This window comes from Helicoverpa armigera, chromosome 4, assembly GCF_030705265.1.
Source record: "Helicoverpa armigera isolate CAAS_96S chromosome 4, ASM3070526v1, whole genome shotgun sequence".
Lineage (NCBI taxonomy): Eukaryota > Metazoa > Arthropoda > Insecta > Lepidoptera > Noctuidae > Helicoverpa > Helicoverpa armigera.
The window spans coordinates 750,126-777,894 of NC_087123.1; the positions used below are offsets into that span (position 1 = coordinate 750,126).

A 27,769-nucleotide genomic window follows, 5' to 3' on the forward strand; every position below is an offset into this window, starting at 1 on the left:
ATATAAGTATCCAACAGAAAATATTTATTGTAATAATATTATTTTGCCACTAGTTGTTTGCCTCATTTTTACTAGCGTCCCGAGAGAACTACTTCTCGTAACAAGACAAAATATAGCCTTATCCCGTTTTCATGACATCTTTTTAAAACCAGTCATATGTACAAAGTCAAAATTGTTGCTTTGTGGGTTCCTACAGTGTGATAAATAATACCTACACTGTACATACACGTAATTATACCAACACTGCGCCATGTATAAGTTCCCTTATTCCTTAGGATTTTGGCTATATTGAAGAATTTAGCCAGATACAAATAAAAAAACAATAGCAAACGAACTAGTTAACCACACAGTCAATGAACACACAAATCTATCAAAATTCACACTTCATGCTTTCACACAAGTAAAATTCATGTCAAATTTTCGCAGGTAATCAGCTAACCGTATCATAACATCATCGTAAATATTGACTCATCAAGAAAGTGAAAAGAAAATAGACTGTACCTATTGGAAAAGTAATGACAAACAAAGTATTGTATCAGCTGCTTATAACTATCGAAAAAAATAGGAGGCTAATATGAAAGAGAATGTAAGGTAATAAAGAAGAGATTAGTTATCCTGCAGTTTTACAACCTATAGTTTTTTTTTGTGCAGTTCAACACTGAAAGCATTAGGTACAATTTAACAATTTTTCTAAAGGTCAGAGACAGTAATAAGTCTTTGGTAAGATGTTATGCGACTCAACTGAACCCTAACCTATGTGTGTTTTCAGTATGGCAAGTGTAGGTTTTCAGTATGTTGTTCAAATAAGATTTTGTAAAGTTCTTCATTGCTATTTATTTTTCTTGATAGGAGTAAGCACAATTTTTTTATAATACTCCTCAATTCCTGTCTTACCAAGGGGTATTGGGATGCCCGGGTAACTGGGTTGAGAAGGTCAGATAGGCAGTTGCTCCTTGTAAAACGCTGGTACTGAGCTGCATCCGATTAGACTGGAAAACGACTTCAACTTAGTTGGGAAAAGGCTAGGCAAATGATGACTCTTTTATTCCAGGAAACCCTTCAAAACTTGATACTTAAACTGAACTGACTTCTCGGTCTACAAACTGATTTATTAGTAGAGAAGGTATCTTGTGTAGGTCAGTGACCAATCAGAATTTCACGGCGATCTATTGCCGGAATACTCTACGTGGCACGTGGCACCGATTTCGTCAATTAATCAGTTAAAGCATGAATGGAGCGGATACATTCAAGGTTAAAGCCGTGATAAGTGGAAGAAATACTTTCTTGCAGCTGTATAATGCAGATAGAGAATACGAACTTAAGGAAAAATGTAGTTAAACTATGAACTAATTGTTTTAGGAATTTGACAGGACCGCTAATGCCGCATTTGCTTTGAGAATAGATTCTATCTTACTGGCATTAGGATTTTCTCCTGCATGGCGTACACCTAGACACAGAACAATTTTAGTGATCCTGTGTGGGAATCGAACCCGCAACAAAGCAGCGCAGCAGCCGACACGACCCTATGTACCGTCATTGAGTCTACATAGACCTGCAAGTAAGTTTCATTAGGTTTTATATATTTGGCACATAGGTAAGTATTGTGTTACTGATTACTAAACAAAGATGTCTGTGCGACTTACTAATATTCTATTAGTTATTTCTACTCCATTCAAACGCAAGACACACCACACTAAAAAAATACTCAAATATTAGTCACCTAGTTTTACAAAACCGTAGTATCATAACAATGCTTTACAAGTCCCTATTATTGTACAATGTACAACGTTTGAAGACAATGGTCTCGCCCGTCGCTTGTTTCTTCAGAACTGTTGCAAAAGTTAAGCATTACGTTAGTTATGTGAACAACCAAGTGGTCAGGTATAGTTCAATTGTTTGCGTTCGTGAATTGGAAACTAGGAATGTTCGTTTGTGTACGATTTCCGTTATAGGTACCGGTGGATGTCTGTAGTGTGTGTTTTTAGATTTTTGTCTAAGAAGGAAACGTTAACTGTAAGCTGCGGTATCAAGAGAAAATGTTTTTTTTTTTCTGTGGTTAGTCTGACATCCCCCAGTTTTACTTAGGTTGAGTGTGATACTAGGTTGACGTAGTCTGATAAGCAGTCACTCCTTGTAAAACACTGGCATTCAGCTATAGAGGTATATTGTAAGACCGGAAGCCTAAGTAATTGGAAAATCGTTAGGCAGATGATGATTCTTCATTATGGCAGATAACTCCTTACCGATTTAAAAATTCCTTGTTTCCTATAGGTAATAGATGGACTTCTTCCCACTGGACTGTTTATTTTGATGCCAGGCCAGGTTTCGAACCCACTCTCGGCTACCTTAACTACTGAGGTACAAGTCACCGCGACGTTCAAGATACAGTTTGCTCAACATACGGTCTACAACTTCATGGACCTTGGTCGTATTATTTCGTAACTTAACTATTATAAAGAATGGCTGCGTTTCACACATTTTATTTGACACCTCGTTGTAATGGATTGTAGCTATGAGATTTTGGATCAGATTTTTTAAAAGATTTACAAGTTATAATGCTATTGTTTTATTTTATGTGAGTAGATTAAATATAGTAATATGTTGTACAAAAATATGTGGTCTATTTTATTTTTTTATGGAAAATTTACTTAAATCTGAATTTTTGGTACTTATTAAAGTTGCTTTTAGATTTTTTAAAGGGCTTAAGGTAGGGTTGGAGATAGTAGGGTAACTGAAGATTGTTCATACACGTAGGAATCTGGATCTCTATGACATGTCATATTCAGAAAATAATTCACATCATCAAATCAAAATGAAAAACTGCTCAAGTCATAACACTTGTACCTAGGTACCTACTGTTATAGCATACCAATCTAATAGTCATTATTAAAATCTACCTGTCTGGCAATTTATCTAGACAAGTTGTTATAAATACCTACCTATGCAACCACACCTAGTCAAGCATTGCATTTCTATTAGCACACAAACCGACCAGTTTTTTTTTGACAATGCATTGTAAAAACCAACACACCTCTTCGTTACAAACGGGTAACTTCGAAATGACCCAAAAAGGGTAAAAAAGCCGTTATTGACCTGCTGATTTTCCGTGGTTTCATCCGAGTCCCGTGGGAATTACTGCCCGAACTGTGATATAATATAGCCTATGTTAATGATGGTCTAGTAGTTTTTGAGTTTATGCATTACAACTTTCAGCTCTATCTCCCGAGCCTTTTCCCAACTATGTTGGGGTCGACACCCAATCTGACCAGATGCAGCTACGTACCAGTGTTTTACAAGCAGCGACTGCCTATCTGACCCATAGATATAGGTCTGACCTCAACCCAGTTACCTAGGCAACCCAATACCCCTAGATAAGACTGGTGGTCAGTCAGACTAGCTTCTGACTACCCGTAAAGACTGCCCAAGACGTTTTCTGAAAGCCGGGCTTTCCATTACGTACAAACAATCAAACAAAAATATTTTTTTTTCTTTTTTATATTATAGTGTAGGTAGACAATACCTAGTTCCCTTCGTACCAAAACACTTCTCTGAATGCAACGGACCCCTTTACAACATGACCTAGTACACCTTTCTTCTCTCTCTAACGCACTTGACCTCGTATCTGGCATCTCACCTCACGCATCTTAAGAAAAACCCCGTTACTTTTACCTGTGCAAAAAGGCTCTATCTGCAGAGACTGAAGACGGCACTGATAGATTTATACTATCTCTTTCTGGCATGGAACTCGAGTCTATATGTTAGATAGAGAGAGGTACAATGCTAATCCGGTACCGTAGACCGGTGGTACAAGTTTTTGACAGTACGTATCAAAGTTAGCAGAGTAACTGACTTGTATAGTGAATTTAGTTTCTTTAGTGTTATTTATTATTTATAAATAAACTATGTAATAAATAGTGGTTTTGTGAAGTGATTTCTGTTCATAGGAATTGTTTTTATAAAGGTACGTGATGATTTGTGAGAAATGTTGCAATAAGGCGTTTTTACACTGTACTTTCTTTGCATAACATGTCAGTTAGTCATCAAGGTCAAAATTTATCTCGTGAATTCTGACCTTTAGGAGACGGATTTATTTATTTTTGTATGAATTTTGTAAAAATACGAATGATAAAATTGCTTAGCCGTGTATTCAGGAACAATAAAATGTTATGATGTCATTTTATGTATGCTATTATTAAAATATAGCGGCTCAGCGGTTTTCAAGTTTATAAGACAATACTAACAAATTCCTTAGTCATTAAATTCTTAGGCTTCCGGGTACATTGTTATTGAATGTTAAGCCTTATGAATTATGCACGCAAGTTTTGAAACCGTGTTTTAAGGGTGTTTCTCACTCCCCTTGAAAGTTTATGATGTGACAAAAAATACCACGTTTGGGTAATATCAAGCAATATTTTATTGCACCCGTTTTTATATACTTTTTAAATTTAGAAAATTATTAAATAATAGAGTTGTCATTTTTAATCATAATAAGGTAAATTTTCATCTAAATAGCGAACGTAAATACAAATTAATTTTATTTTTTTATAGAAGAATACTCTTATTTACATCCCAACCTACACCTACAAAATTCGACAAAACAATATACCTAATTAATGAACATTAGGTATATTTTCATAATCATTCACCTAACCTATCTTCGCAACTAGATCTTTTACTACTCATCGTCAAAACAATCTATTCAGAAATGTTCATTCGATCACGTCAATGGAATTTCGTCAGAAGTTTTGGGAACATGATTCAAACGGTACTATTTGTATGTCAGTGGCGCGGAGACATTCTGTACGGAGACTCTCCTGGTATGTCAATATTGTAGAACCTTTTAAAACCATCTGTGTATAGGTAATAGATAGATATTTAGTAAGGTGTGGTATAGATAAGTACTGTTTGTTTACAGTTACGGGAATTGCTAAGCCATCTACAAATAGGCACCTAGTTGTCGTTTGGAGTGACTAGAATTGTTGAAAGGTCGGCTAAGTACCTAAATCTTACTCAGTTATGCTTCGAAAAATGTAGGTATGAATAGAACGAACTATCCGAAGTTTTCATTGCATAGGTACAAAGACAGCTGGAAGAAGGATAAATATAGGTACCTATATGTCTTTAAACTTTTAATGTGGACATCAAGGTCTGTCTAAATACCGAAGAAACCAATCCGTGAACCCAATCGACCCAAGATATAAAGAAGGTACACATAATTCTATAAACATTAAAGTTTCTCATAAAAATGTTAGATGAAAGGATAATTAGTACCTACCTACATGAGTCGTTAACGTCTGCCTGGCCCATAGGTTATCCATAATCATAATTATATTGCTTGTCCCACATTAAAGATCTTCATAAAAGTACCTACTAGGAAAGAAAGGTAAAATCCCACGTTTGTAAAGTTTTACTACCTAAACTTTTACTTATATGTAGATCCACTAAAAATACTTATAGCAAAGAAATAGTTTAATAACGATCTTCCTTTCAATGGACCTTGCTAGAGACATTTAGACAAGAATGGCATTTACGAGTAGTACGAATCCACTTTGAATGCTCAGCGCAATAATTTGACATTGTTTGCAAATGTTACTACTATATCTATGGCTGCAAAGTGACCGTGCATTATAATAACATCAGAAGAGTTCATAAGACATTTTACGTACCTATAAGCCATTGCTTCTAATTTCTTTGTAATTCCTCCCAAAGTACTCTTTACAGCATTACTTATATTCACAAATAAGACTGAATTATTTTCTGTCCCTGCACTTGTAGGAATCCACAACATTTTCTTTAAGATATGATTGAAATTTTGGACATCAAGTTGCCTTATGTATATTAGTAGGAACTCATACTGATGTGGTTGGATTCATTAGCACCCTAACTTGTCCAATACACCTAGGTAACATAAGTATCAAGTTGGACTGGTATCGCTAGAGAGACCACTAGCTACCTAACGCCTACACTAGATGTGGTCTCCACTTCATAAGGATATGAAAGCGTGAAGATATGTAGATAGATGCAAGTATGTACAGTCGAACCGGTCAAAGCTGCTTGCATATTAGGTATATCGTAACTTAGTTAGTGGTAATTTAGGTATAGAAGACAACTTAAACCTATGTAGCTATCTAAATAACTAATAACTAATTACACGTGATATAAGATGCAACTTAAACCTATGTAGATAGTTATATGTATAGGTTTAAGTTGTCTCACTTTCGAGATCTTTTTTGGTATCATTTGGAGGATTGTCGGTATGAGCTTAGTTGCACCAAGATACTATTCTTTCAGCATCAGTTTAGATGGTAACCCACAACTAGGCCAATTGGATATTACAGTACCAAGTCCTGAATACAATTAACAAATAACAAGTCACGTAGGTAGATCTACCTAAAAAATTTATTTGGTACCAAAATTCCAAGAAACTAAATCCTTAATTCCAGTTCTATCTGGTCAATTCCGCTTTCAACACATTCCTGGAAACTAAGATAAGCCATCAATGTTTTTAATGAACATTTACCAACAAAGATCGTATCTAAACATGTGGGAAATTATAGTGGTTACGTAGGTATCAAGTTTTCCGTGTAATCGCCAGTTAGTCAAGAAAATGAGTTACTTAACAAGATGAGCTAATGAGTTCGTTGCTTATGCTTTACTTATGTAGACATGTCGACATGTCATGTTACAAGTTTGATAGCAGTTGACGATACCGCTCCTGCGTTTAAAGAGGCTGTTTATGATGATGGGAATGAAGTTGCCTACCGGGTCACAGGACCTTGAAGGACAGAATTAGAACAATTGAAGCTGGGATATAGCACCTTAAATGCTTTCGGGTGTAAGCACAGCTTTGGCTCTAACATCGACGAATGAGCCTAGGTACTGGGGTAGATATTATGTTCGAAATATGTCCTATTTCCACGTACCTACCAGATATCCAAAGATTTTTCAGACCAACAACAAAACTTTTGCCTAATCTACCGGTTAAATCGAGAAATCATGCTGAGCAATCGAAACCACTGCATCGATAAGTTTCACAGCTACTTTCTTCACTAACTTTACCATACTTCCTTTAGGCAGTAAAAACATCGGAACAGCCCATCTTTCCCTAGTTATAAATCGCTCAATATTCTAGGTTGGTAACGCAACTCCATTGTGTACCGACCTCGTGTCACTGAACCAAACACAATGCTCGTGAGAAAACAACATTAGTGTAAAGGTGTGGCTAGACTAGCGAAGCTTAGAGTGTACCATCGCTGATGTTGTAAAATCGGAACGTAACAATAGGAAGATAATGTACGGAGGTAAGTAAGTAAAGATAATCTTTTTTGGCAAATATCGAATTTTAAAATATAAGTTAAATATTTTACTGGATAAAGTCAAACGTCAACAATGAAATGTTGAAATCCTGTAATACATTGAAGTAAACTAACAAAAAAACTCCTTTGAACCGACAAGAAACTACGTCTCCGACTCAATTTAGGAGCGAAGGTTCAAAGTTTCCATAAATCCTGTACATTTGCAAATACGGTCAGCGAATCCCGTATATAAATGGCTTATGGCAAAACCACTCCGTAGTGTTCTTAAGATATAGCCTAATGATATACGGACAATTCACTCTCGTTGTATACACAGCTTTACAGTTCCTTCGTGTAACTGTGTTTTTATAGCGGAGGAACTTCGCTGTTAAGTCTTTTGTCTAAACTATTGTTTTTTGTTCAGCTTCGTGTATCGAATTTTGCACATAAAACAACAAAGTTGTCGTTACCGTTGAAACTTGTAGCAGGATTCTTACGGTTTTTAAAGCTAAGGTAATGAATAGTTACCGCAGCCCTTGTACATAAAAGGTTCCAGAATGAGTATACCTATTGGGTTTAGTCAGTTAGAATCTGACACTCATGCTGCGCCCACAGAAAACTTTTCATTTGGTGACTTCCCATCAAAAAAAGTCAATGAATATAAAATCTTTGATGACAATTTGTAAGCGATACGTTAGGAAAAAGTGTTGCTGAGCACAGCAGTTCATTTTGCCGATAGCAGTAATCATTGACGATAATGGTCGTTCTTAAAACCTTATCAATCACGCACGCAGATTATTTAATTTTCTCGTATAATCTAGGAATAATATTTTTTCTCGTCAATCAGAGAAGATAATGATGGTCCTGCTTATGGTAAGCTTGCGTAAGGAGTTTCTCATATTTAGGTATTGGCAAAAAGTAATGTTTTGCATACCTGATCCCGTTGCAACACGTATTGGGCATACTCCAGTGAACCACTTACTCAACGGCCATAGTTTTGCGGTCAGACATTCTTGTATAAACGCTTACGTCAGGTTATTGTTTTGCAATGCTAATCTTTGGGCGATGTCTAGTCAGTATTGTTGTTGAGCGTATATAGGACAATGTCTTGTAGTTAGACTTACATATAATTATCAACTTAGGTTTGGCTCCTGTTAATGACATACCAAATGTAACTTACTACGAGAGTCTTACATATTGTCCTTGCTTATTGCCCGAATAAGTACATAAATCAGTTTTGCACTTACTTAAAAAAAAATAAAAAAATCGAGCAATGTATAACTGTATACATCGGACACTGCAATAATCTTTAACACAAACAACAAACACTTTCTTAATAACCAATATTTTCATCAGAGCGATGCCAATCCGAAATATTCTATTTCATAAAAATTTGCGTTTACATCAACTGTAACAGACATCCTAGTGCAATGTTCAGAATCGAATATTGCAAAAACATTAGAAATACAAATTTCACAGTTATCTGAGACTCAACCGCTCGAGATTTTACACAGAGAGTAGTAACTCCTAATCACAGAATTAGAATAAATAATATAGAATTCGAGATACAAGTATCAGTAAATATATCACAAACTACATAGTTAGACTGCTAGAATGTCACAAGCTGGCCAGCGGAAAGTAGATTGAGAAATCAAAACCAAAGTGACAGCCCGATTGTTCAATAGACTGGTTTTATCATAATATGTTAATATTTTTAATAGTTGACATAGATAGAGTTATTATTTTGGCGAGTAATTATTGTTGCAAGATACCAAGACTCCGCTCTGCTCCATCGATCGATATTGCCGGGTTGCAACTATAAATTCTTCATCATAATCATCTGCCTAGCCTTTCCCAAACTATATCAGGGTGGGTTTCCAGTCTTAGCATTATGAGCAGCTAAATATGGGGCACAAAAAATGTCCCATACGTCTTAACTGCTTTACCTACATTAGGGTGTCCCAAGACATAAGGGGGAATTTTTTTTTCTCGAATTCAAATACGCATACCCTCTAATTTTTTTCGGTTTGACCTCATTATCTCCTATAATAAATATTATCTCGATCAGACAGTGGTAACCCGTGCCGACTTAATGCCAAAGTTTCACATGAAAATTTGTACTGACTTACTATGGAGAAATTTAGATCTTAATTATTATTACTAAAAATAAACCTTGAATACATCCAAATAATGTTTTATCTTCTCATATACATTGAAAAATAATATCATTGTTAAAATTTTCATTTTAAAGTAGTTTTTTTTTTACAGTCAGGATAAATTTTCCGATGTTCTAGGACTGTACCTAACAATAATTGTTTTTGTTCCTCATCTACTGTGATTAATCAATAAAAGTCTTGCATGAACTTCACCGATCTTTCGGCCACATCGTTCACTAACTCTCAGTGCTGAAACTTTGGCTTTTTGATACGAAGCATTATTTGACTCTAGAAGGTAGGACACATTCATGTAGAAAACTGTCATTATATTTTAAGGCGATCGATCAAAGAACTCGCTTTTTGCTGAAATGAAGTTAGAGGTGATTTTGTCATACAACGTACCGTAAAGATCTTCTTTTGAAAAAAAAAATTAACCAAAGACAATAACCCTGAAAACGATACATCCAATCGTTTTTCAAGAGTTATTTTCCTTTGCTCCTCTGAGGCAGGCGCTTTCTGTAACTAACTGCAGGCCGGCTGCTCTCCTGGCTGTCATTTGACATCTTGGACAGTCGTTTCGGGTAGTCAGAAGCCAATAAGTCTGACCTAGTCTTATCAAAGGGATATTGGGTTGCTGGGTAACTGGGTTGAGAAGTCAGATAGGCGGTCGCTCCTTGTACAACTCTAGTACTCAGCTGAATCCGGCAAGACTGAAAGCCGACCCCAACATAGTTGGGATAAGGCTCGGGACATGATGATTTATTCTTATTAATCAAAATCAAATAAATTACATATCTAAGTTGCTGAAAAAGTCGTGATAGCGTTGTTTAAAAACGTCTTGTGTCTTTTGTCCCTCCAAACTTGATACAAGGTGACGAGTTTCGTCACACAATTAGGCAAAGGTTTAGTTGGAATACGCGCCTTTTCCCAGTAGATAATATAATGCATTCGCGACTAGTAAGATTTACGTTTTCATTCACAATTAAATTAATTTCCCGAATATCACAACATAGTATACAACAAAGTCGCTTTTTCTGTCCCCGTGTCCCGTTGTAAGCTTGCCTAATTCTTCAAAACTACGCAACCGATTTTCATGCGGTTTTCTCTAATAGATAGAGTGATTAAAGAGGAAGGTTTACATGTATAATAACACACATTAAATAATGCAGAAATACTGTTATTCCGTGCGAAGCCGGAGCGGGTCGCTAGTTGTACTATGAAACTGCCAGAACTTGTCCATTAGACGGAAGTTTTGAGCCCGTCATTTGATGCTTTAGGTCCCCTAATTAAAAATATACTCTTTTTATAACTGCTTAAGTCTAGTGACATGTTGGCTGTTTGAAAACAATGATTCGATCACTAAATAACAAGAAATCACAAGCACATCGACGAGTTAGATCGCGTTAGTCTTAGAGAGCAAGTATGACATACATTCAAATGTAAGTCGGCACGGGTTACCGTGGTCCTACCACCATAAAATTTTATTTATAATAGTTTTGGACCAAAAGGAAAAAAATAGGAGGGTATGCGTTAAAAAAAAATGACTTTGATTTTTTTGGGACACCCTAACCTACATCGAACTAAAATTACCATAAAGTTTGAAAACGACCTATAATAATGTTTGGAATAGTCCTATACCTAATAGGCAAAATATAAACAGAGTTGTCTCCAAACGACATGTTCTTATGAATTCAATTGCCATCTACAAAATTGCTAGCCGATTTACCCTAATACAACTGTACCGGTATTGCTTAACACTATTTCTATTAGAGCAACGGAGCTATTTTTAAAGCATTAAGTAATTAAAATTACGTACATCTACATAATATTATGTATGGCAGTCAGTCTTCATGCATGAGATGAGGCCTTGAAAATTAGACATGTTTATTTTATGAGTAGAAAGAAATGCGGTTGTTATGTTATAATTCGACTGTCTTCAATTAGTTACGCAGCTTAACCACAGTTTAACGGAACCATAACAAAAATTATGAGATAGAATATACCTGGTTCCCACGGTTGTATCCATGTGTTTGATTATTCCAAGAACCTGGAAAAAAGATCTATCGGAAATGTAACCCCTTCTCTAGGTTTTAATCCCTACAACAAATATCCTATCTATTATCTTATTATGATTTCTTATATAATATTGGATACCTTTTTTTTTTTATCGACGTAAAATCATCAAATGACCCCTCCCGCTGTGGGTTAGCAGCGGTGAGGGAGTGTCAGACTCTTACTGACTAAAATCGTCGTGTTCCGTCATAGGCCTTTTATGTACCAGGGCCGCGGTATCTCTTTCGAACAACCCGCAGCCCCGGCAGGCCTTGGCCCTGCTGGGCCCCGCTGGGGTTGCTGACGTCTCTTTGAGGAGCGCGTGGAACAACGCGCGCCGTCGACACGGGTCTGTCGTCTAGGAAGACAGAGGGACGATGAGCCACCCGAACTCACCGCCCACAGACCCACGCCTACGGTGGCCAGGAGTCATCTCGCGACACCCGGCGCCCATGGTGTCTACCTGGTCCAGCGCGGTGGCCGGGATGAGAGGTGCGAACTCTCTGGCGTTCCGCCTCCTCCTTCTCGAGCATGACCGCTTCGCAGAAGGAGGCGACGGCATCCCATTCCCTCTCGCCCCGGACCATGGCCTGAACCAGGGCCGGACGCGAGAGGTCGCCGCCGCCCAAAGCCTCGACGAGGACCCGGCGGTGCCCTTCCCATGCGGGGCACACCTGGACTGTGTGGTCCACCGTGTCCTCGGGGCTGTCCGCACAATGGTGACACCCGGGCGCCTCCTCACGACCGATGCGGTGCAGGTACCTCCCGAAACAACCGTGTCCGGTGAGGACCTGCGTCATGCGGTACGTGAGGGCGCCGTGACTCCTCCCGAGCCACTCCTCAAAGAGGGGACTTACCGCCACGATGGTGGCGTGCCCTTAATATTGGATACCTTACATCTCATTTTGTTAAATTCTTCTTCTTATCTCTAATCAAAGCAGAATAAGCCTCTCTAGCAAATAATTCAAATAAAACACAGCCAAAACTTTAAATCTTAAGGTGTCTACACACCAAAGCCGCTGATGCCGCCGGGCTGTGCCGCCGGCCTCAGTGGCTTTGGTGTGTAGACACCTTTAATGCTTCATCAACATTTCTCTTATTAATTCCAGAATGGCCGAAATAATATTCCAGCGGCGAAAGATCGCAACGGTGCTATCGGACCCGAACCCCCTGATCATCTTGCTGCTCCTGTCACTACTTCAGCCATGTTGGTCACAGGTCACCAACAAGCCTCCTCACTTTGTACCTCAGATAGGAGACATGTCACAGTTCAGTTTATCTGAAGATACGCCGGTGGGAACACCGGTGTATCATTTGAAAGGTAATTGAAGAAAAAGATATTAATTATTTGCCAACAGTTTAGTAAATGTTATATAACACAGGGCTTCTTCTTCTTGGCAGAAAGAAATAGGAGCCTTTCAAACGACTTTTTCTCTTATACAGACAACGCTAAGACTCAAACCGCTTTTAGAAATCTATCAGATATTCGTGTTGATTATTTGAGCTTCCATAAAAACGATGATGCCAATTAATTGTGTGTCTTTACGTGTACTTTTATACCTTGACAGTCTAGACATATACCAGATTCTTTAATAAAGATGTATATTCTGAGAAACCTCTAATTATAATCTAATTAATATCATATAAACACTTCTCCCGTTTTCAGGAGTGGATCCAGAGAATGGTCCGCTGCGATACTCTATATCTGGCCAGTACTTCTCAGTAGACTCGATGACTGGAGTCGTCACACTGGCAAAGACTTTAGATAGAGAAGAACAGAGTGCCTTGGAAGTCATCATCAGCATAACTGGTAAGTCATAGACTATCATGATTTCAGAAGTCTTCCAAAAGTAACTTTCTATACTAGTTTGATGAAAAATTGCTTAATAGCAAAATCTATTATTTCTTCTACATTAACAGTAGCTCAGTTACTTTAAAAAGACCTACGAAACATATTCAATTAACATAGCAATCTTCTCAACAACAATGGAGTATTTTATTTTACACGTTTTTCCCTCGTTACTCACCTTTCTAAAGTTTCAGGTTCAATATACTCTGTTATGTTATCGACACCTTGTTAATTTTGCTAATTATTTCCGTTCGTTTCATTGCCTTATAACGGTAGAAAGTTATTTTCTGAGTGTACTAAGCTTTTGTGTAGATAGATTGCACTATACGGGATCCCTTCAATGAACTAGCAACCTACCACGAGGTTGTTGGCACTCTAAAGACAATTGTATTAAAATTATCTATATGCAACCCAGAAATTTCCTCAGCTTTTTCTATGCTTCAATTCTGTGTGTAAACTTAAACCAAACTAAATTATGTCAATGATACAACATTACAGATGAAGGAATAGCAGATACGGAACCAAACACAGTATCATTGAGGCGAGTGATTCCAGTGAAAGATGTGAATGATAATCCACCGGTCTTCCACAACAGACCTTATATTGTGAATATTAGCGAAGCTACTACTGTTGGAACTGAAATTGAGGTAAGATATACATACAAGTACATGATATCTTTTTGAGTTTAGACTTGATCGATAGCCTTATGACGAACATTTTCACAATATTGAATATAAAAGAAAAATATATAAGAAATGATGTAAGAGACTATGTAATAAACACGAGTCGGCTATGTTTGAAGGTAATGTAGTTATAAAGCAATAGCCAAGGACCAAAATACAACTCTTAATCAGCATTATAACCTATTGTGAACTCATCACAAATAAAAAAGTATGTACAAGAAATACCTCATGTTTTATGCATATAATTGCAATACATGTAATTACTGAATTTCAGGTAAACCCAAAGATAACAGTAACAGATAAAGATGAAGGTGAAAATGCGAGGATACGAGTAATATGTTCTACCAAAGAGAAAGGAAGCGATACAGAGGGATGCGCTACCTTTAGAATTCAAACTGATATGGTAAGTATCTAAGAATAGTAAACTAAATCTATCATATAAATACGTACCAATCCAGTCCAAAAAATAAAATAGTTACTGTAGCCGAAACTACTTTCGCCGGTATCATTCCAAGAACCAATATAAATATATTAAATCTACTTCTTTCATAATTACAGATAACACCAAACGAATACCAAGTCCGGCTGTTTTTAAATCAGCCGCTAGACTTTGAAAGCAGATCAGCTTACGTCATCAGTTTAGAAGCTACTGATTCATCCAGCAGGCCTTTGAGAGCACTCGCAAGTGTAGCAGTAGCCGTATGGGATGTGCAAGATCAACCACCAGTGTTTCTTAACCCACCATTTTCGGCTACAGTACCAGAAAATACACCTCCCGTAAGTAAAACTTGAGTTAAGGATATTCTAAAAAAAAGAAAATCGATAAACAATTAGATAAATTATAACACAATTTTTAAAATACATCCAATCAACTTTCAGAATACAAGCATAATGGAAATTATAGCCAAAGACGGTGACACAGCTAATCCACGACCAGTATTGCTGACCCTTGAAGGAGACTCTCAGCAATACTTCAAGTTACTTCCCGACAGGCCTTTGGGACGCGCTACACTGGTCGCCTCAGACATTCCTATAGACAGGGAAAGTGATGTCGTGATGCAAAACGGAGGCGTTTACAGTTTCTTTGTCAAGGTATTCACGTTTTTTAAAAGCGTTCTTAAGCCATATTTGGTTACCTCATTTAAATATCTTTTACAACTATTTTAACGTTGTATAACAACCAAAACGTTTATCAACCTTATGTCTTTACTTTTGTTCCAGGCCACAGAATTAATAAACAATGAAGTACCGTCAGATTTCACAGTGACAACTATAACGATAATAGTAACAGACGTTGATGATCACGTACCTAAATTCAATAAAGAAGAGTTCGATATATCGATACCTGAGAATATAGAAAATGGTAGCCCCATCCCTGGGCTCTCGATTTACGTTGAAGATCATGATATAGGACAGAATAGTAAATACGATTTAAAACTACGAGATGTATGGAATTCCGAAGGCGTTTTCGCATTGAGTACAGACCATGGTGAAGGAAGGACACCGATTAGTATCAAAGTTAAAGATTCTTCGAGACTTGATTACGAAGTAGACGATGAAAATAAGCGATTATTTAATTTCGATATTGTGACAATGGCTAATGGAGTAGAGTTATCCTCGGCTCGCATTAATATTAAACTTCTTGATATGAATGACAATGCACCAGTTTTTGAACAATCCAGTTATAAATTTAATGTACCTGAAAATGCGACAATAGGCACTAAAATTGGGGATGTATTTGCTACCGACAGAGACTATGGAATATTTGGAGAAATAGAGTACACTTTGACAGGCTTTGGGTCAAACATGTTTAAGACTGATAGAAATACTGGTGGTATATATGTGCGACAGATATTGGACTATGAGAAACAAAAGAGCTACAGTTTAACACTCTTTGCTAAAGATGGAGGAGGTAAAGGATCTACTGCGAGTATTTTTGTTGAAGTTTTAGATGTGAATGACAATGCTCCTTTATTTGAGGCTGCGGAATACACTAGGACTATAAGAGATGGTGCTACTAGTTTTGAACCACAGTTAGTTGTTCGGGTGAGTAAACTTTATTAAAGAAATCGATAAGCCAGGTAAACTTTAAAGGAAAACATAATACAATGTTACTTATTATTTTACTATAGGCTACTGACGCAGATGGCCCCACACAAGGAGACGGTCAGATTAAATACTCACTAGAATCTGATAATAGCATCAGTCGTAAAGGAAATGTGTTCACCATTGATGAAGATACGGGTGAAATAAGTATTATTGAAAAAGTTGACAGCATGGATACTCCTAGAGGTCAATATGAGCTGATTGTGAGAGCTACTGATTATGGTAAGTTATTATTACGTAATTAATATTATATTATATTTTGTAATAAAATACAAATATTGGATTTCAGTATACACAATCTTAATATTTTTGCAGGAGTGCCACCCCTACACAATGAAACGAGAGTTTTCATTCGAGTGGGTGTGCCAGGAAACCAACGTCCCACTTTCAAAGGCAACTATCACCACTACAAGTACACAGTCTCTCAACACAGTCCTGAGACCACAGAAGACTTTACTTTTGATCTAAATCCTATGAATTATAAAGCAAACATTAGAGAAGATGCCAAGCCTGGTCAGAATGTGACAATGGTGGTCGCTAATGATCCTGATGGACTTGACGATTTGCTTACGTACCATATCGTATCAGGTTCTAGAGATAACTTTGTGATCAATGAAAAGTAAGTTAGAAAAACTTTCGACAATACTCGACTATCATCCTTCAATAAGTACATTTCATATTTATGATTCCTTTTTGTTTCAGATCTGGTCTTATAACAGTCTCTAATGATGCAAATCTTGACCGTGACATAAATCCAGACCGATATGAAATCATCGTATCGGCAGTTGATAGTGGAATGCCTATACCAGAAACAGCAACTACCACAGTGTTTGTTACAATCCAAGATGTGAACGACAAACCTCCTAAATTCAACGTGACCGAATCAACAACACACATTTCTGAAAAAGCAAAAGTCGATGACCCAGTAACTAAAATTACAGCTTATGATACGGATGTTAATTCGAAACTGCACTACAGTATAGTGCAACCAATCAAAGCCCTTTCCAAGGCTGGAGTTCAGCTAAAACACAATTCACCATATGACTATAAACACATGTTTCGCATTAATGAAGACACAGGAGAAATATTTGTGAACGGAACATTAGATTACAGTATGGCATCAATAGTAATTTTGACGATTAAAGTTGTTGATGTTAACGCTGAAATCAATAAAGAAAAACAATTTGCAATGATAGAACACACGATTTATATACAGCCATATGCTGACAAGAATCCTCAGTTTACTAACCCAGGCTGGACTAGTTCATATCCCGTGATTTATCATAAAATTAAAGAAGAACAACCTATTGGTAGTACTGTTCTTGTGTTAATGGCTGAAGACCCCGTATCGGGACATTTGGTATCGAGTTACAAAGTAATAAATGCAGAAACTGGTCTCCTTCAAGTAGATCCGTTAAGTGGACAGGTGGTCCTGACCAAACATTTGGATTATGAGGACTTAACAACGCCTAATTTAACAATAACAGTGAAGGCATCAAGTAACGATGGCAGTAAGCATAGTATTGCCAAAATAATTATTGAAGTTATGAATATTAATGACAATCCACCTATTTTCGAAAAAGAGGTAAATGACTTCATAATTTTATTTCATGTTATTTTAAGCCCAAAATAATATCATCTAATGTAACTATTATTATTTTAGCTTTACAAAGTAAGCGTTCTCGAGTCAGTAAAATATCCAGAACAGATTGTGACTGTAAAAGCGCACGATGCTGACGCAGTTTTAACTGAAGATGACAAAATCAAAGGCTACTCAGATATCAGATACAAGCTGAGAGGCGAGAATTCCGACCTGTTTAAAATAAATAATGTTACGGGAGCTATTCAGGTAAGATTACATTTTTATATCATTTAAAGTACATTAAAATAAAAGAGTAAATACAATGTTTACTATAGGCAGATACTACATATTTAAACATATTTTAGGTAGCAGAAAATAAAACGTTAGACAGAGAACGGCAGTCAGTGCTGAGGCTCGAAATTGAGGCTTCTGATACTCCGAGTGGAGGTGCAGACAAATTAAAAACTACCGCCACTATTCTTGTAGATGTTTTAGACGTTGATGACAATGCACCTGAATTCGAGAAGAATGTTTACACGGGTAAGAATCATCAAGTTTTAAATTTTTTAATCTGGTAACAGTTATAAACAAGATGATTTTTATGAAATACTTTTTATTTTTACAGCTGTTGTGCCAGAAAATGTGCCAATTGGTATTAGCGTCATTAACGTTACCGCTACAGATCCCGATGAGGGATTAGGAGGAGAAATTAAATACGACTTCTTGGATGAAGGAGAGGCAAATGGTAAGAAGAATAATGAGACAACGAAACTAATGTACCTGAGAAAATTCAAAGAAATACAAATAATACTGTAATTTTACAGGTCTCTTCACAATTGACGCTACAACAGGAGAAATCAAAACCCGAAAAGATCTAACAGGACGTGGTCGTACAGATCCATACAGATTGTTAGTTGGTGCAACTGATGGTGGTGGACATTCAGGAGATACGTCATTATCATTGTATATCGGTGACGTCAGTGCCAATGATGGTGTGCCAAGGTTTATAAGACCGGCTGCTGGGGAAATACTTAGTATTAGTGAGGTAAGAACTTCTTAGAACAGTTATGGACTTATTCTAAGCCATAATTCAGGTTTCAAGATGTCATGAAGGTAATTCTAAGTTCAATGATAAAATTAATGGTGATCGTTGTGTTACAGAATGCTACTATAGGATCAGCAGTATATCAAGTTGTGGCTAGCGATCCAGACGATCCAACTCAACCTTCAGGACAATTATTTTACTCTATTCAACAAAGCAATGCTGACGCCAAAATCTTTGCGATCGGTAAGTTGTACCTTATTTCCTATTCTAACTTGATCACCTTATGAACTTTCTTTTTTAGACTGTTCACAAACAGTTGTATTATTATCACTTGTTTCTTCTAAATATTTGTAAGAAAGATTAAGTTTATGTTTCTCTTCTTGTAGATTCCCATTCAGGACAAATCACGACACGACAGTCATTAGACAGAGAACGCAAAGCTTCTTACACGCTAGTTTTGCTTGTTACGGACAGAGGTCAACCACCTCAGCAGAGTACTAGGATCGTCACTGTTATGATCACTGATGTTGACGATCATAAACCGCATTTTGGAAGGAACTCGGTAAGAAACAGTATATAAAGATTTTAGTACCTGACTATATTCTTATCAATGACAACCATTACTGACAGTTTTTGGATTATTATTGCTATCTGCATTTGAATTAATGTTAACTATCACAATCACGTCATGCTAAACTAAGTTGCCAATGGCATTTGTATCTTTTCCTAAGACAGAATTTCTGAAAGTCATAAAATAAAATAACTTTAGTTCTTAAGTATCTTTTTTAATGTTCTTTTCAATTAAAACATTTTTTGACCTCAGGATGATCCCCCAGTACTAATGACAGTGAAAGAAGAAGTTCCTATCGGTACTGTGGTTGGTCAACTGGAAGCAATTGATGAAGATATAGATGAAAATGCAGCTGTCGACTATGCTATTACGGGTAAATATTAATTAAGTAAACACACCATATATTTCCCTAAAAGATGACTGCTGCGCTGCACTTACATAAACACAATATGTACCTATATTCGCCATGTTGTGTAAAGAACCAACGAAACAGTCAGTTTATATTCAGTAATTCAGACTTCAGATATAATATAATAATTGTTTTTTATTCGCAGTTGGAAACGATTACGGTTTGCTGAAGTTAGAAAGAACAAATGACAGTAAGGCTCTTATAATAACGGCAGCAAGACTAGATAGGGAAGAGATCTCCAAACAACTGATTACTGTAAAGTGCTTCAAGTATGGAACCAAACCAAGACTGAACAAATCTTATAATAGACTGGTAAGTAGCATTCGATTTGACGATGTGTGTCTACTAATATTTTAAAGAGGAGTTTTTTTTTTGTTTATTTGTTTGCTTGTAATGGTTAAACTCAAAAACTACTCAACCGATTTAAAAAAATCTTTCACCATCAGAATTATTTTATCTCGATACGAGCAGTAATTCCCACAGGGTGCAGGTGATAGTAAATAAGATGAAAAAATTAAAGTACACATATAAAAACACCTAGCTATACCAAAGACTTCGAAATCGACTACAGAAGGCTTGCTATCTCTTTTTCAATAGGAGAAAACCCCAAGAGCTTTTCGATATTTTATGGCTATTAACATCTTACTCTCTTTTCAGGACCCTTCAGAAATCCAACTACTGATCAAAGTCATAGACATAGACGATCATCTACCTGAATTTGAAAGTGCCAACATGACAGTAGGAGTCAGACTGAACGTTCCTATTGATACCTTAATAGCTACTGTTAAAGCTACTGATAAGGACCCTGATGCTAAACCTATTAAATATAGTATAGTTAACATGACTTTTGAATCTCCAATCAAAGGAAAATCGCTAAATAATATCAGTGATGTAATAGTGTTAAATAATGTTACTGGAGATCTGAAGATAATGAAGAATTTGATACATTATGCGGATGGAATATTTAGGTGGGTAAACCAGTTTTTTTGATACTAAAATTCTAAAATTAAACATAGATGCTATTATTTTTAATGTTGTAGTATAAAATTATCATTTACATAGTCGTAATTATCTAAATACAGCCACAAAACTTGTTGGTAAAACTTATGGAATTAACAGTGAAGAAATAATGCTTTGATAGTAACTACGACTTGAATTTATTTCCACGTTTGCTTCATTTAAATAAATTGTTTTTTTTTTTTTACCACAGGTTGGTGATCCGTGCAAACAATACCGAAGATCTTGAGAGGTTTAGTGATATCTTAGTTGAGGTAAATAGTATGCTAATCTATTGTGATTTCGTTATTTAACTTTGTCATGGTTGAATTCAATCCATTCAATCTACCATTCATGCTAAATATCTATGAAGTTCTGAAGTAGCCATTTGATGTCACGCAAGCGCTGTTTTGTTCATATTTTTTTACCATCGTGAAGTCTGCACAATAACTGTATGAACAAATGTGGAAGCAGTCAAATGTCTAACTTTTGAAATTACGAGTAGAGATACTCTAGCGTGAAGCACGCTCTGGAACCATGATCTTGGGGTTTTATGTAAATTAAAATGTTCATGGACTTTTAAACTTGTTTGTATTTAAGTCGTTGGTAGAATTAACAACTCAATACCCATAAAAAATTTAACTACTTCTTTTTAAAACATCAATATTAAATCGCTGCCTGAATTAATCATCAGTATTGTCTATAAAGGAAACCTGGACTATATAGTCTGAAATGACCAACCCGCATTGAGCAAGCGTGTGAGAGGAGGCCTGTGCCCAGCAGTGGGACGATAAAAAGGCTGTAACAACAACAACATTGTCTAAAACTATAGATATAAAACCTCCTCTACGGTACTTAGAAGACCATTATCTAGTCTCTATTTACTTAGGTGCCTTTATTTGTTTTCCCTAGGTGGTAGTGGTGAGGGAACGTGACCTCCTCCGGCTGGTGATGTCAGGAGGAACTCGGCAGAAGTACGCTGACCTTCGAGACAGGATGTCCGCGGCGCTCGCGCAGAAGGGACTGAGGATGCAGCTACATGATGCAAATAACGCCTTCTTTGCTAATCCTGGGTAAGTTACTGGTTTGTTATAGTTTGAAGAAACAAAGAAACTTTATTTCGCGTTTATGCCTACCTTATTTATCGTCAATGGTTTCAGTCGCGTCTTGTGGTTACTATTCCGCGCCCCAGAATAAAAAGTAGCCTATAACCTTCCTCGATTAATGGGCTAAGTACCTATCACTGAAATATTTTTAAATCGATTTAGTGAGCAGTTCCTGGGATAAACGCATTCAAGCAAAGAAACTAGGTACTTAGCTTTATAACTTTTTACCTAACTTTTGTAAGAATGTTATGAAGCTACTATTTCAAGTATTTTCATAATTATAAATAAAAAGCAGTCAAGGCCTTCTCAAGTATGGGTAATTCCCAAAATTGGTTACACGATGTTAAATAATTAATTTAAAATAATCGGCTGATAGGGCTAAAGTTCAATTCCGGCTTTTTAATCTACCAAACACATTTATGTTCGTAATGATTTGTTACGCTCACATCAAACAATGTGAAACGCAATTAAAATTATAATTATCACTCTTTGTTTATTCGTTATTTTCGTCTAATTAACCTTTGGGCAACAGCGTAAAACAATAAAAGGGACTTATAATTAGTGTACCTACTTATAATTAATTTCCACATAAGAATAAAATATTCACAGATTCTAATATCTACGTTTTTCACAGGCCATGCTTCCAATTCAGAAAAGTGGATTCCGGCGAGGCATTAACTCCCAAAGCTATGAAAGCGACTATCCGTGCCCTAGGAACGGAATTCCAGGAGATATTAGAAACGTTCAATGTACATAATATTACGAGTTGTGGCGTATCTCGCACGAAACATTCGCCGGCGCAGCATGCATTGCTGGGCTTGGCTGCCGTGTTACCCTTCGCGGCTTTTATAGCCACGCTTGTATTGTGCTGTATGCATTCTAGTGGTATGTATTTTTTACATTTAAACTTATTATGTAGGTCTACTAGTTTCTGACCAAAGGGTATCGGGTTGCCCGGGTAACTGGGTTGAGGAGGTCAGATAGGCAGTCGCTTCTTGTAAAGCGCTGGTACTCAGCTGAATCCGGTTAGACTGGAAGCCGACCCCAACATAGTTTGGGAAAAGGCTCGGAGGATGGAGGATGATACTAGTTTCTGAAAGGGGCTTGGCCGTAGGAACTACTCTACATTCCCTATCTAAGATTAGTATTACAAAGCCTTCTTTTATAAATGCGCCATCGAATACTGAAAAGTTTTTTCAAATCGATGTAGATACTAATTCTTAGAGAAAATTAACTCTTCAGTTTTATAATATTGGTATATTGTATACATATTATAGTATTTTCACAAGGTCTTAAATTTCAGATTTTATAATTTTCAGAACGTAGCCGGCATTAATGTTACTTACCTGCCCAACAAACTAATGACTAATGAAAGTATCATTACGTACTATTGAACGTGACCTGCTGTTTAAATCTTGTTAAAATAATAATATACAAAATACAAGCGAATTTTTTATAGAAATCGGTAATCTGTAGTTAAACTTTATGTAAGGTTAAGAGATGCTTCATATTCTGAAGTGTTTGCTAAGCCTTAGATATAAGGGAAAACCCAGCTATTCTGCTAAATCATGATACAATATTTTGCGAATATCAATTTAGACTTAAGTAAGTAGGAACTGATAAAAACATATTATTTGTGTATTTGAAAAATAATGAAAATACTGCGTGATCGGAATATCGAAGTCAACTGCGCAACACAACTCTGCGTACCCGGATAAAAAATTGCCTATAAGCTCTAGATAAATCGGCTATCCAACATTAAAATAATTTTTCAAATCGTCCACACCTTAGATAAACGCGGTTAAGCGAAGGAGGCTCTTCAGCTTTATAATTTGGGTATAGATTTAACGTAAGTACTAGTTTATTATTAGGGATGTATTTCTAACACGTTTATCTTCTCTTTCAGCCAAGAAAAGAGCCCGAGAAGCCCTACTAATATCTAGGGAGCCTCCACCAGTAGCAGCCAGCAACATTTCAGTGCCAACAAGATTGTATGCCGAACCGCTCTATACAACGTGACGAACTAGAATTAATTTGTAGTAGAACTAAGGTTACACACAGACATTATGTTTTGGCAGCATACAGGCAAGATTCTAAGTGGGTGGTACCGTGACGCACACCAATGTTTGTTGTGGTTTACTAGCAAACAGAAACAAATATATACGCGGAGTTGCAACTTTTGTATGTGAACACAATATACCAACTGTGTACTTCCGCCTACACAGATTTAGTTCGGAAATGTACGTAAAGGTATTTTGGTGGAATCTCGCTATAAAACGCAAGGTTGGACATGAGAATTTTGTAAGTGTGTAACTGTGGATTTCAATAACTAATCCGCTGTTTCGCGATTACAGATTGAATTTTTACATAATTTATATGGAGCTAGCGTCAAAATTCAGTCTGTAATCGAAAAATAACGGATAGATCGAGTATAGAAATCCACAGTGAATTAGGTACCTATATATAACGATCGATAATCGCATTGAATTTTAATTTCATCAAAATGAAAGGCCAGATTTTTGTTTTTGACTTTTCTTTTGTATCCAATTTTAACTAGAACAATAGTTTACACTGTTGTCTCAAAGTTCTTTATTTTTAAACCGAATCTTATACTTATATCTTCTCATATCTTTGCTTTATAAGATGTTTATTCATGTATGTGTGCGTGTATTGTAAATGAGTGAGTTTTGGTTAAGTTTATGTATGTAATTATGTGAGTGAGTGAATATGAATGTAGGTAAGTGAGTGTTTGTTTTAAATATTAATTGTCAGCTAAGGCTGTTTAAGGGATAAGACCAATTGATTTGATTTTCAATCATTTGGTATTACCCTTATATGAACAAAATATAAGATAGGTACCTTTGTAAATATAATTTAAGAAATAATATAGGTATGATATGAAAACAAATAAGTATTTACGTCACTCGTTTTTTTCTGTTGCATGATTTTGCAATATGAATGATTAATTTGTAAATACTTAATACTCTTGCAATATCATTATAGGTTCAAGGATTTATTTAAATAATAGACATTATAAGTTAAAAATTACTGTTTATAATATTTCAAAGCTTTGTACATTACAGTGCCTATATATTTTTTATATAAAAAAGAAATCAACTTTTTTATGCCATGGTAAAAATATAAATATAAATGCCGAAAGTGCCTTCACTGAAATTATATTATAAGTACAAAGTACAGATTTTTTTACAAAAGAAAACTTGATACATAAATAATTATTGTAAAAAAACGTGTCATGACCATAATAATAGTGTGATAGTAATTTATAGATTTTTTACGTAATCTAAGTCAGAATTATATCAAAATAAATATATCTTCTCATAATAAAGTAATAACTTACTTTGGGACTGTCAACTGCGTTAGTCAGTTGATGAGACCCTTAATAAGGAAAATAAATAATTTATAAATATTTACGTGAAAAATATAAATTATATAAGTAGTTCAATAAGTAAACGTTTTTTTGTATATCAGCTTAAAAAAGAAAGAAGTCGAAAATTAAACAAAGTTTTGAAAAAACAATATCGTTTTTTTTTATCCAAATCTCATGTTTTACAAATCCAACATTTTTTTTGTAATTTGTATGTATTTGATGTAGGAGAAGGCTCCTGACCTACCTTATCCACTTATCTTTTCTTATTCCGTGATCCCTCTTCTGTAGGTCAGCGAGACCTTGGAAAATTGGACCTGAATGAAAGGGATTGTAGGACACAAGTAATTGAATGTCAAGAGCAAGGCCCTTCTATAAGCAGAGGTTCTTTAACCTTTATACTTCATACGATTTTTTTGTTTGTCTGTTTATATGAAAAATGAAAAAAATCGTGTATAAGTATTTTTCCAGTGAGCGGTAAGTCATTGTTTCACTAAATATAAGCGAACGGGTATTAAATATAATTAAGTAGGTTAACATATTTCAATGGAACTGTTGTACCTATTGCTTAAAATCTTATGGTTTGTAGGTTTGTAAGAAGCTATTTTTACTTTTGAAATGTAAGTAATGACAATTTTAGATAATGAGGTTTGATTGCTATAACGATTACTGGAATTCCACAAAAACTAGTTTTTGGCATTACATCTGCAGCGATGCGTGCAAAATGATAGTTTTGTCAACAAAATGCTCAATTCTACGCCATAGTAACAGGCAGCGTCTATATTTTGTATAACGTAAATGTTTACAAGATTGAACATAATCTTTTTAATTATGCTGATTGGCGTTAAATTAATTTTATAATACGTGACTTCAAAAACAATCCGACGACACGAGCTCTGTTCCGTCCACAAATAGTCAATAATCGAGTCAATCAAACATTCGTACGTTGTACGTCACTGAAATAAATAAAGACCAGTTTTTTAGCATTTATATTGAAGAGCTAGATGATGTTTACCGAAGTTTATTGTCGACCGGCATTGACACAAGAACCATGTACGGGTTCATACTATTCATAGCCGTTTTCATAATATTTATGCTTATTATTGGAATACATCAGAAGAATACGAACGCAATATGTGTCTCAAGAAGAAGACTAGAAGGAAAGACTGTGCTAGTGACTGGAGGAACCGCAGGAATGGGTCTGGAGATAGCCCTGGATCTTGCTCATAGAGGAGCCAAGGTTATCATAGCCTGTCCTTTCGAAGAAGAGGGCGTCAATGCAAGAAAACAAATAATAGAAGAAACTGGAAATGAAAAAATTGTGTTCAAACTCCTTGACCTTGGCTCTTTGAAGTCCGTTCGCGTATTTGCTGCTGATATCCTCAAAAACGAAGATCGTTTGGATGTTTTGATAAACAATGCCGGAGTTGGTGTACCTGGTGACTTTTTGACTGCCGATGGAATGAACTTCATAATGCAAGTCAACTATTATGGAACATTTTTGCTGTGCATCTTACTACTCCCACTTTTAAAGAAGACTGGAAAACCTGGGGAGCCCGCAAGGATATTATTGACTACGTCAGTGCTACACAGACTTGGGCAAGTGGATATAAATAATCTGAACAAGACTGATTACTGGTACAAGTTGCAGATCTATGCTAACAGTAAACTGTGTCTGGTATCAGTAGCCATTGAACTGTCAAAACGATTAGAAGGTATGAATGTGGTGGTGAACAATGTGGATCCAGGTGCAGTGGGAACGAAGATCTTCGAATCTGGGAACAAATATGTGGGATTTTTCTTGATAGTTTTGATAAACTTCCTGTTTAAGACGACGAGGCAAGGGGCCCAAACAGCTTTGCATGTGGCTTTGGACAAGAAGGCTGGTGAAGTGAACGGAGGGTACTTCCAGAATTGTGAACTGAGCAAGGCAGTGAAGAAAGCGTATTGCGAAAAAACTTCTAAGAAGCTGTGGGAAGAATCTGTGAGATTAGTACATTTATCAGACGAGGAATTAGAAACTTGTTTTAGATAGTTTTTTATTTTACTGTAAATAAGGCTATTAAGTTAGATTAGCAATTAAAATTTATCAGGTTTGTGACGTTTTTCATTTTTTGAACCGAGTTTTAATTATACCTATGCCGAATTATAGATTAACTTGTGATAGACATTAGAATGAAAATTGTGGCTTCGTTTTGGACTGACATTCATCCTTTCTACTTTATAGAGATCTATTAGTATTATTGTAGAAGGCAGCGGATCTTAAAAACATTCTATTACGAAAATGCTATTTATGTACGTTTCTAGCGACTGAGTCTCACTTTTACAATATATATGTACTTGTCAGTTTTGTGTATTTAGTTACGTTAAGGAAATTCCAATACCAACTGAGTTTAAATAAGGAAATAACTGCGAATGGGCGAAAAAAATTATTACTCACATTCGCTGTGCGTCGTCAGCAACAATATTTGGTTATGACATATTATGAACCTCTCAACTTGGGCTACAAAGATTAAATAATGCAAGTAAATTCA

At 36.1% G+C, this 27,769-nt stretch overlaps 2 protein-coding genes across 2 annotated transcripts; both read left to right on the plus strand.

Moving 5' to 3' along the window:
* Nucleotides 1-3,806: 3,806 nt before the first annotated feature.
* Nucleotides 3,807-24,944, plus strand: LOC110370480 (cadherin-23). Its single transcript, XM_064034444.1, has 24 exons — nucleotides 3,807-3,961; nucleotides 12,613-12,824; nucleotides 13,170-13,313; nucleotides 13,851-13,999; nucleotides 14,310-14,438; nucleotides 14,594-14,812; nucleotides 14,915-15,127; nucleotides 15,257-16,081; nucleotides 16,168-16,363; nucleotides 16,457-16,760; nucleotides 16,844-17,726; nucleotides 17,805-17,990; nucleotides 18,089-18,263; nucleotides 18,349-18,468; nucleotides 18,548-18,768; nucleotides 18,885-19,011; nucleotides 19,155-19,330; nucleotides 19,592-19,712; nucleotides 19,894-20,060; nucleotides 20,406-20,716; nucleotides 20,959-21,019; nucleotides 21,657-21,817; nucleotides 22,485-22,735; nucleotides 23,757-24,944. The coding sequence occupies exons 2-24, from the start codon at nucleotides 12,614-12,616 to the stop codon at nucleotides 23,867-23,869; spliced, it is 5,463 nt and encodes a 1,820-aa protein (XP_063890514.1). The 5' UTR covers nucleotides 3,807-3,961; nucleotide 12,613; the 3' UTR covers nucleotides 23,870-24,944.
* Nucleotides 24,945-26,170: 1,226 nt separating this feature from the next.
* LOC110370520 (retinol dehydrogenase 11) lies at nucleotides 26,171-27,342 on the plus strand. The gene has a single exon (XM_021326357.3). It carries the CDS (start codon nucleotides 26,287-26,289, stop codon nucleotides 27,268-27,270), a length of 984 nt encoding a protein of 327 aa, XP_021182032.3. The 5' UTR covers nucleotides 26,171-26,286; the 3' UTR covers nucleotides 27,271-27,342.
* Nucleotides 27,343-27,769: the final 427 nt, after the last annotated feature.